This window comes from Mizuhopecten yessoensis, unplaced genomic scaffold (genome assembly GCF_002113885.1).
Source record: "Mizuhopecten yessoensis strain PY_sf001 unplaced genomic scaffold, ASM211388v2 scaffold2207, whole genome shotgun sequence".
In the NCBI taxonomy this organism is placed as follows: Eukaryota; Metazoa; Mollusca; class Bivalvia; order Pectinida; family Pectinidae; genus Mizuhopecten; species Mizuhopecten yessoensis.
The window spans coordinates 20,023-31,852 of record NW_018404431.1 but is presented as its reverse complement, the minus strand read 5'-3'; the positions used below and the strand labels follow the sequence as shown (position 1 = coordinate 31,852).

General features: G+C 36.1%; 1 protein-coding gene across 1 annotated transcript in view; it reads right to left on the bottom strand.

Annotated features, from left to right (window-relative positions):
- Window positions 1-1,752: 1,752 nt before the first annotated feature.
- The window catches only part of LOC110445295 (carbohydrate sulfotransferase 13-like), a 26,087-nt gene continuing 16,009 nt past the window's right edge, over window positions 1,753-11,830 (bottom strand). Inside the window, exons 4-5 of the mRNA XM_021489833.1 lie at window positions 7,734-7,946; window positions 1,753-7,491 (exon numbers count right to left, since the gene is read on the bottom strand). Of these exons, the coding sequence (XP_021345508.1) occupies window positions 6,550-7,491; window positions 7,734-7,946 (1,155 nt within the window). The 3' untranslated portion in view covers window positions 1,753-6,549. The remainder of the gene's footprint in view (window positions 7,492-7,733; window positions 7,947-11,830) is intronic.

Here is an 11,830-nt window from a genome sequence, read left to right as displayed (position 1 = left end):
ATGGCAGAGATTGGATAAAAAGTATAATAATTGTATTGGTTTATACGTTAACTATTATTATTATGATAATGAAATGGAACACAAAAAAAGAATTTTTCCTTTATTGATGAAAATTATTAAGATCGCCCATAAATATTTTCGTCCGCATCATTAGATTGGGGTACTATTCACCAACGCTTAACGGGAGATTTAAGACTAGCAACTGATGGTGCACTTCTTCAACAGTAGTCATCTACAACTTCTTCAGTGGCAACTGGTAGTGTGCCTTGTCCACATGAACAACTTATGGTGTACCTTTTCAACAACTGGTACTGTACTTTGTCACCAAAAATCGAAGTTGTACATTGTCAACAACTAGAATTGCGTCTCGTCAACAAGGACAACTGATGTAGAACTGTGTCATCAACAACCGGAATTGTACCTCATAACAACTTTTGTGATGCGTCAAACAACATTTATGCACATCACAAATATGATATTAGTACATATTTAATTGTGAATAAAACTTGTTACAAGACACTTCATGATATAACATTATTCTAGTGGTAAGAAAATCTGAACACGTGCAAAACAATAAGCCGATCCGACGACATGAAGGGCAGAATGTGGGCAATATCGTACTGGTGGTCGACAGCGATAGAAACAGTCTCACCATAAAAGGACACATGAACACAGGACGAATTTTGTTATATTTTTGACTTTTTATTATTATAAATATGATATCTGCGAGCGAATATCTGAAGTGTTAATGGATACCGAAACCCCAAAGGAAGAGCATTATCCCCTCCAACGTGTTTTGTCACCCGCCTTTGGACTTGGTATACGATATTGTCACACACTATAGCCGGGTTCAGTAGGTCAAGGCCATGGCTTGGTATACGATATTGGCACACACTATAGCTGGGGTCAGGAGGGCAAGGCCATGGCTTGGGATACGATATTGTCACACACTATAGCTGGGGTCAGGAGGGCAAGGCCATGGCTTGGGATACGATATTGTCACACACTATAGCCGGGTCCAGTAGGTCAAGGCCATGACTTGGTATACGATATTGTCACACACTATAGCTGGGTTCAGTAGGTCAAGGCCATGGCTTGGTATACGATATTGTCACTCACTATAGCCGGGTTCAGTAGGTCAAGGCCATGACTTGGTATACGATATTGTCACATATTATAGCCGGGTTCAGTAGGTCAAGGCCATGACATGGTATACGATATTGTCACACACTATAGCCGGGTCCAGTAGGTCAAGGCCATGACTTGGTATACGATATTGTCACGCACTATAGCCGGGTTCAGTAGGGCAAGGCCATGACTTGGTATACGATATTGTCACATACTATAGCCGGGTTCAGTAGGTCAAGGCCATGACTTGGGATACGATATTGTCACACACTATAGCCGGGTTCAGTAGGTCAAGGCCACGACTTGGTATACGATATTGTCACGCACTATAGCCGGGTTCAGTAGGTCAAGGCCATGACTTGGTATACGATATTGTCACATATTATAGCCGGGTTCAGTAGGTCAAGGCCACGACTTGGTATACCATATTGTCACCCACTATAGCCGGGTTCAGTAGGTTAAGGCCATGACTTTGTATACGATATTGTCACACACTATAGCCGGGTTTAGTATTTCAAGCCCATGACTTGGTATACGATATTGAAACACACTATAGCCGGGTTCAGTATGTCAAAGGCAGAAGACGGCATACGATATTGTCACACACTATATCCGGGTTCAGTAGGTCAAGGCCACGACTTGGTATACTATATTGTCACGCACTATAGCCGGGTTCAGTAGGGCAAGGCCATGACTTGGTATACGATATTGTCACACACTATAGCCGGGTTTAGTATGTCAAGGCCATGACTTGGTATACGATATTGACACACACTATAGCCGGGTTCAGTAGGTCAAGGCCATGGACACCTTACGCAGCTTGTTATGCGGTTATTCTAAGATTAGAAAACGTTAGTAATGGATCGTAAATGGATACCTTCTTCTATTCTGAAACTGCGAAGTCTCAAACATGTTTGGACCAATAATGCTTACTAAAGAAAGAAAGTTTATACGGTGAAATAAAACCCGTTTTATTTCCTCAATTTGAAAAAAGATGAAAGAATAAAAATTATTTAGATTGTGAAATATTCAATAACTTGTATACTAAATGATATATTTTGTTTCACATCACACGCATATACCATTTCAACAAATTTTATTTCATTTAGAAAAAAAGATTGAACAACAGGCATAGCCTATATTAGTTCTCTCCTAAAGGTAACAATGAGTATATATATGTAATATAGTATGTTGTTATTTTTAAATTTCAAAGTTGCGTGTCTTAGGCAACATTTCAAATATAGCGACAAACTGGCGATATAGACCGGTGATGGTTATAACAAGTAGATTTCTGTTTTATAACGTATTTTATTCACTGATTGCGCAAATGGCGGAAGGAGTGCAATATTGTTTCCTCAAGCCTTTACTGATGACTGTACATGCTACCTATGTTAACCCGGTATTATATGTTTCATATTAAACCTGATATAAATGAAGATTGACCAGAACCTCGACAATTGGTTTTCCTCTAGCTCAACATTACTTGTTTTCAAACCCTCAGCCATCACATTAACCGCTGTCAAAGGGGGATTTCGAAAACAATGGGGTACTGACTATTCACGCAGTGGCAACTAAAGGCGTTAAATCATTGTCAATAACTTTTCAGTTATCCATATTCATTTCTCAAGATTACTTTTAATTACGTCCGATAGTTTGGTTTAAACCATTTCAAAAAATAACAATTCAGGTACATTTAGCATTTCCATGAAAGTCGTTTGTGACACATTAAACGGCTAGTATTATGTAGGAACGGACCCGGAATGTCAGCACGATACTGTTTTGATCCATTACATTTTTGTTGTATTTTGTGGTAGCATATACCAACAGATATTGTGTCTGTCGGTTTATTCTGGTAAGTTAAGGGCCCTTAAATGTTATTTAAAAAATACATATTTTCCAGATTCTTAAACTTCACGCTCTAATGTGCCATTCAATAACAAAATTTCAGATATATACCTATACAATACACTTTTATCGCACTTTTCCTAATGAATCTACATTTCTTGACAGTTACTTAAAATATGAAAAAATATTTTTTAAATCAAAGAATTTACTTTGTTTTTGTTGTAAACACTTAAAGTTGTCGCATTCCGAATCTTAATTCAAAGAAAGATAACTCGAACGTTTCTTGCTAACCGAGGTTGTTTACATTATATTTTACTGTCTAAGGACAGTCTCTGACCTCGTCATATATACTGATTTATATACAGCCATATTTGTTCGAGTTTTTACGATTTTTATCAACGGTATGTGACTAGTAGTAAAATTACTGTTCCAACAAGAGCAATCTGTAGCCTTTAGCTATATTCGATATGTGGATTTATAAACTGCATGCGGACCTCGGATATCGCCCTCAGCTAAATATTTTTCTCAAATATGTCGATAAATCGACTTTAACCAAAGGTAAGAATAGTAAAATATATTACCCTTCATTTAAATTTAAGTATAACATGCTTCATTTTCATTTTTTTAACCATATTTTTTCTTGAATTTCCATATTAAAGCTTAATGCACGAAATGTCCCTATTTCTAAATTTTAACAGACCAACTTGTACTATTGACTATTTCTATACGTTTCTCTATGCGTATGGAGATTTACGCATACAATCAACATCTCAAAGAGACATAAAATGTTTATCATTAACGGGTAAAATTTAGACAGGCTTCTCAACAAGGTCCACAGGGTGAAGCAGTAGGCATTTATTAATGGTGATCTATCACACTTCAGAAAAGATACTGACAATGTCAATACCCCGTGTTACATTGGGTCCTACAGCATCTGGGTATATGAACACACCTTGGCCTCCAGTAAACCTTGTTTTCCGTAAGTCAATAACTGTATGAGGGACCATGTATCAGGGAACCACTAAGTTGTAAGACACATGAAATAATAAAAACTCTCATTCTCAATGAAAATTTTCATTCAGAAAAAAAAGAAACTTAGCCTTTTTAATAAATAATGAGAAATATAGACACGAATTGCTCGGCGATACCTAACACGTCAAATTTGTCAATTTTTTTTTTTTAAATTTTAGATATATTAATAGTTAGACACCGCCACAACTGATGTGCTGGCAGTGTGACACATTTAATGTCCTGTGAAAGGGAGCGTGTTTAATCGCGTAGAGACAACACGTCGTGCTTCCCTACAGCAAGGATAGTAAATATATTTCATTTCAAATAAACTGCATTGTATTTAAATTATTTTATTAAAGCATACAGAGCATGTATATTCAGATAAAAGAGAAAAGCTGGAACCAATTAGATATAATATTGTTGCATATACACTGACATTATTGTTTAAACAATATTACCAGGGGCTTCACAAGAAAGTCAGCAATGCATTTAATAAAATATAATGGGACCGCATCTGGACATTTTTTGGAGTATTATTATATAAATAAGATAAAAATGACCATGAACATCCTGCTCATTAACCATGATAATTTAAGATGATAATTTAGTCTGGGAGGCAGGACAATTAGGAGATCAAGATCAGTTTAATCAGAGGTAAAGACAAAAGTGAAATAAGAATTGAAAGCGTCTGCTTTGTCCAGAATATGTGCCTTTAGTTAAACACTTCATAATGGACTTTGCAACCCGCCACCCCCTGCCTGGAGGTATTAATTTATCAATAAGTGAATTTTGTTATTTAAGTATACATCTGTGCTAAGCTTCTCTTACAAGATCAATAACTACTTTTCGCATATCTATACATGTTTGCCAGGCTACAGTAGTTTTTGTATTTTTGGCCCTTGAATATTGACGATTTCTTTTCCGTATGTAAAATCGAATATCATTATTTATCCATACTTTATCATCTGGACGAATAGTGACAAATTATGTGGTACAAATTTGTCAATACAATTATGAATTTCACTTGAAATAATATCATTCATAGTCTCGATATCAGCAGATTCATTCAGACAAATATCCCAATCAATATTAGATAGAAATATGTTAGCATTAACAAAGCAAGTATCACTGAAGGAAATAATATTGTTCTTATGTGTAGATTCTTGACTTTTGAAAGATATACTACATGTACAACTATTGGGACAGTGGTCACTACAAATTGGAGTATGGACTGCGAGATTTTGTTAAGATATTAGTATTATTAGTCCATAATAACATCAACAGATGTGATATGTTAAGACATATTTTGATTGATGTCACCAAAAAGTATATAGTCTTTGCCAAGTTCGGTTATATTGTCTAGGAACTTATTAAGTTTATTCCAGTATTCCACGACAGAGTTTGGATGCATATCAATACAGTCTATTAATAATGTTTTGTGACTAAGAGTAATTTCAATCCAAATAATTTCTAAGTCAACATCCTCTAAGTCCAATCTCCGTTTCTATATGATTTTCTGATTGGTATAGATCCGAGCTACTCCATCTCTCCTATGACGTCTGTCGTACGAACAAAATGAAGATGAGTAGATAAAGAAATATCATCATCAGCAATAGAGTCATTAAGATGAATTTCTGTAAGCAGATGATGTCATGATCAGTATATTTAAGTAATTTATATACCTTCAAACATGTTTTCTCTGTTAACTTGGGGATCTGGATTGGTATTGATATCCATTCACAGTTAAAGGAGATTGGGTCTGAAGATAAGTGTAAAGATGATATTAAAAATATTCTCTCAAAGTGACCTGAAAAGATATATCACAAACAAAATGATGATATTTGATGTTGCGTTGTACTTCACCCCTACCACACACTTGGTACAACTAGCAAAAATGTTCTTAACCATTATCAAATATGTATATATTATATGCGGCTAGTAACAGTAAATGGTAGCCATGATGCACAACAAAATAAAAATAAATCAATATTTAAAAAAAAAAAAAAGTATTATACGAAAAAAGAACAATAACAAAACAGTGAAGATGATCAGGCTTCCGCACCATTGCATAACGGTATTACCCTATTGCTTGAGGTGTGGGTCCACATATGGGAACCAACAGCTAACACCGCAGACACACAGGACAGGTATTGATAACAAACAAATATCTAATAAATATAGTGAGATATACCATATAAATTAGGGTTTAAACAAGAACTATACGCTAGAAGCTGCCCTAATACCCTGTTTATCATTCGTTCGTGTGTCTTCCCTGTAAAAGGAAGAATAGTTACTGTATACTTAATGGAGATGCGATGTTTGGACATATGATGGTGCTCAAGTCTACAATGTTAAAAGGAAACCAGATGAAAACAGAAGGAATATGTGTCCGGACAAGATTATATCGCCCGATAGAAAGCCAAACTGATTTCTGGTATATCGCCCGACCCTGGCCGAACCAGTGCCTAGCAACACGACGCAAATTAAAAATGCCGGAAAAAAACGTGTAGCCCATATTCATTGAAAAGAAAATGGCATTAATCACCGGAAAGCGCTGTTATCTCGTTACAACTTATATAAATCAGTATCAAAATATTTAAAGTTACTTTGGGATTTTTCAAGTTTGTGGTACAAAGAAGTTAATGAACAGTCGTATCCGAATATTTCACAATCCACTTGTAGTATTTGGGCGAGTTTTGTCATGTCCTCCCTGTCTACTGAACTGAAAGCCTCGGCGTACGCCTCCTGGCGGTATTGTTCTGCATGTGCCTGATCACGTATGTCACTCACAGCATTGGTGACAGCAACGACATATTCTGGTTCCGTTATGTTCCCGGCCTGTTCCCGAGTGAACGGGAATTTGGAATGCTTACTTATAACTCCTCGTATTTGAAATTTTCGCCACATTAATTTCTGTGCGATATAAAAACTAATACAAACTTTGTTTTTATAACGGAACAGTATGTCAACTTGGTCCTTGATAGTATCGCTCACAGAACTAGCCCTCATGGTTTTATTTAGAGTGTTAGCAATAACATCAAATCCTAACGACTTAACAATGTACACTGTGTCGTCCACAATCGTCTCCATCCGACCTATAATGTCGTATGTCACTTGACATGGACGACAATGATCGTGCATCGGTAAAAAATGGCCGTCTCGATGCTCATTATGTAACTTAGAATGAATTATGTATTTCACGAACTCTCTAAATGTGACGTCATATCCACAAATGTTATCCCCTGTCTTCTTTCCTTCCCTGAAATTTGAAACAATATAGGTGCCCAACGACTTCCAAAAAACTGGGTTTGGTGAGAATAATTTATCAACGTATCCTGAAAAAAGTCGAGAAAATGGATGTCTGGTGAAGATGAAACTGCGATAAGTCGAAATCATTGTGTGAATTTCATCAAAGAAGACATTTTTGAACGTTTCCTGACCACCTCCTAAGGCATTTCCAGCCGGAATGTCATACGGATTGTGAGCGGATCTTAAGCCAGCCAGGATCTGAAAGGATGACGAAGAAATTGATAGTTTGAACTCAGAAGAAAACTAGTTTGGAAAAAATGCTTGACGCTAAGCGTGCTTTGGTTTTATTTCTGAATATGATATTTTAGTCTACTTTTAAAAGAATTCAGTGAAAGAGCTTGGCTTCATTTACCTAATTCAATATTGCTTACTTAAATAGATATTGTATATTTGGAAATGAAATTTGTTTTGTTTCTGTGTTGTCTTGCAATGGGGTATACCTGCCAGAGTCGTCTCCAGAACGTCGACCCAACCTTCTCCATTGCACAGTATATGATGCGATGCTTCCGATCTACTATAAAGTGGTCTTTGATGGAATTTTGTGAGCTATTCCCCCTAAATGCGGGGTCAAAGTCACGTCCCGCACATGCGTCCAACATCGTCTTTCGTCGCTTGGCGTACAGCTTGTTCAGTTGCATGTGTGAATCAGGACTCTGGAAAATATGTTCCATATACGTTGATAAGATTGCGTCACTTTCAACATAATACTTAATTAAGTGGATTAGTCGTCTTTAATGAATGGCTGATCTAGCAGTACTAACATTTATACCTTTTGTCTTCTTTATTTTGGTGTTGTTGTGGTTTTTTAGGGGTTTTTATTCATTTTCAATTTTTTTACATGACATGAAACAACACATATGGTACATGATTATTGGTTAAGCTCTTAAAGCTTAGGGGTTGTTGCTAATTAATTCACTATGAATTAATATTTATCAAGCGTGTACCTATATACAGAGACAAAAAATAATTCACACACGGACACACCTACACTTACAGTTACAAACCCACACAAATTAATATATAAATAAATTATTAACAAATAAAGACAAAAATCAAATGCACATAAAAGACAATTTTTTGGTGTTGATGTCATGAAGTAATATGGACAAGACGAAAGAGTAACTGAATGTGACTCTTCAGAGTAGATGGATTTATTAAAATTAGATTTCATCAGCTCGCACTTGGTAACTCAGTAAAGATGTTTAGTGAACTTATCAAGAGTGTTATAGTTACAAATTCCGAACGAGGACAGAAATATGCGTGTAAATGTGTGATGTTGGTCTACAATACCATACAAATAGAGGCCACAGAGATAGAACCTGTAACAACTAGAGCAGACTCATCTAATTAACAACTAGAGCAGACTCATCTAATTAACAACGAGAGCAGACTCATCTAATTAACAACGAGAGCAGACTCATCTAAGTAACAACTAGAGCAGACTCATCTAATTAACAACGAGAGCAGACTCATCTAATTAACAACGAGAGCAGACTCATCTAAGTAACAACCAGAGCAGACTCATCTAATTAACAACTAGAGGAGACTCATCTAATTAACAACTAGAGCAGACTCATCTAAGTAACAACTTGAGCAGACTGATCTTATTAACAACTAGAGCAGACTCATCTAATCAACAACTAGAGCAGACTCATCCAATTAACAACTAGATCAGAGTCATCCAATTAACAACTAGAGCAGACTCATCTAATTAACAACTAGAGTAGACTCATCTTATTAACAACTAGAGCAGACACATCTAATTAACAACTAGAGCAGACTCATCTAGTTAACAACTAGAGCAGACTCATCTAAGTAACAACTTGAGCAGACTCATCTTATTAACAACTAGAGCAGACACATCTAATTAACAACTAGAGCAGACTCATCCAATTAACAACTAGAGCAGACTCATATAATTAACAACGAGAGCAGACTCATCTAATTAACAACTAGAGCAGACTCATCTAATTAACAACTAGAGTAGACTCATCTTATTAACAACTAGAGCAGACTCATCTAATCAACAACTAGAGCAGACTCATCCAATTAACAACTAGAGCAGACTCATCTAATTAACAACGAGAGCAGACTCATCTAATTAACAACTAGAGCCACCTCATCCAATTAATAACTAGAGCAGACTCATCTAATTAACAACTTGAGCCACCTCATCCAATTAACAACTAGAGCAGAATCATCCAATTAACAACGAGAGCAGACTCATCTAATTAACAACTAGAGCATGACGTAAGCCTGTACTTTGTTACAATATACATCCACCAAATGCATTAGAAAAAATGCCGATCCAATATTGTATCATGCAGAAACTTTTAACCTCTGTAAAGTTTTCTTTATGGCAGTGTAACGGTGATTGCCATTTGTAATGAGAGCAAGCTATTGGTAGCTACAACAGCCTGCTTTGTTTTACACGTTTAGCATGGAGGATGGTGATATAGATTGTGGCGAAGTCGAACGTTTAGCATAGATCTATGACTGAACATTATCTCGTGTCTTAAAAGTGTCGATTTAAGGAGGATTACCAAAATAGTTCGATTAACCGAGATGTTAGCGGAAGCAGTTTTCATAATAGTATTTGCATAAAACACTTTGTCAGATGAAGACAGCAGGATAAAGAAAATCATGATTTATCTGTATGACTATAGATTAAACTCATTCGGGAAGAGTGCCAGAACTTCGTCTCGCTTCGTTAGTTTTTCTAGCATAGTCGTCGACAGCATCTTTTGATATTCTGGGTCGTTAGCAGGTGTGTTATTATCAACAATGATGAGGGCACTTGAGTAAGTATCTTTCCTTAGGTCATCTAACATAAGATTCTAAAGCGTCCATTTATAGTTTAAAACTTCAGATGAAACAGGCAATGATAAGTGTTTACACATTTCAAGACATCATCTTAGAGCAATATGTTGTGATATAAACTGTCATATTTGTCATATAAAAAGGATTGAGTTAGAGAAAGTATTGATCAGTTAATAACAGTAACCAGTCATTACATATTTAAACAAGTCTTGCGTACCCTATTGAAAGGTTGCAGATGTGTGCGTTATGCGGTGTTTTACTTAAATAGTGTCTCCCAATAACCCTCATGTTATCTGTGGTAAAGGTGTACTCAGACTAGATATTTTTAATGAGTGATAAAGTTTCTCTAGAATATATACCTTTCTCTCATTTCCCTGTGTGTAAGATAGAACTGTCCAGGGTAAGAAAGGGGTGTAGGAAATTTCTATCATACACCCCATTTCAGGTCACGTGACGTCACAACGGCTCGACAATGACGTGACGTCACGAATTTGGATTTCTCCGATGCCGCAATGCGGAAAAGGCGACATGATGAAATTAAACATCTTTTACGATATATTTACCGTATACGTTAGAAAGATATGATTAATTTTCCTGCTCAAACTCTGTTTGCCAATATTGGATGATATGCTAAATCCGGCTGGCTGATTCGTTTTCGTCTAAAAAGCTCTAGAGGTAAATTGATATTTTCAAAATGGTGGTCGGTCCAAACGCATTTTCATGGTTTCTGAGCTTATTCTGGTGGTTGGAATGAGAGAAAATACTCTTTCATGACCAAGGGTGTAGGATAGGGAAATTCCACTCTCGGGATTTTCAAATTTGGCAAAACCCTCGGCTTCAAATTTGAAAACCCTTGGGTGGAATTTCCCTATCCTAAACCCCCGAGCATGAAAGAGTCTTATATTATTAACACAATATAGAATTATCTGGAAAATTGAAATGTTGGTTGAAATTTCGGTAACCAATTCGAATCGATGGAAATTAAAGATATTGAGAATTTGATATTAAACATGGACCCGTGTTATGTCGTGTTTTTAAACATTTAAAAAATACATGGCCCCGGTTTCATCAACGTTCCTTAACTTAAATGTTTCCTTAACTTAAAATCGCTAAGGAATTCCTTAGCTAAGGTTTTCCGAAAAATGCGTTTCATGAACGTTCCTTAACTTAACTAAGGAGCTCCTTAGCTAAGGAAAAAATTCCTTAACTTTTTCGCAGCCTAAGCGGTGTGGTAGGTAAATCTTGTACCCCGTTCCCGGACCCGGACTGAAACCCCGTACCGGGAATATAAAGATATTTTAATATCTCATTAACGCGATGGTTTATAATTTCTATAAAAATATAGAATAATTTCAAACATTATTTTCTAAATGTGACAATTACAAAAATGTCTTATTATTATCTAATAATTAAGAAATCGACGATAATGTGTTTTTCAAGGGGGTAAAACTTGTACGCCGCAGTCAACCGTGAAAATCACGGTTTTTCACATATAAGTAGACATATAGGGAAAATTAACATGTTATATTCAGATATATAGAAGAAAATACCTTACTGTATATAACTATGTAAGTTTCGTTGAAATAAACAACATATTTCACATGAAATTCTGACTTTGTTGTGATCGCGGGTGTTTTGTTTACTCCAGTACCCGTACTAAGGGGACATAACTCTGTCAAGCTGTCGTTATCAAGTAGAACTCTTAGCCATTCTATTA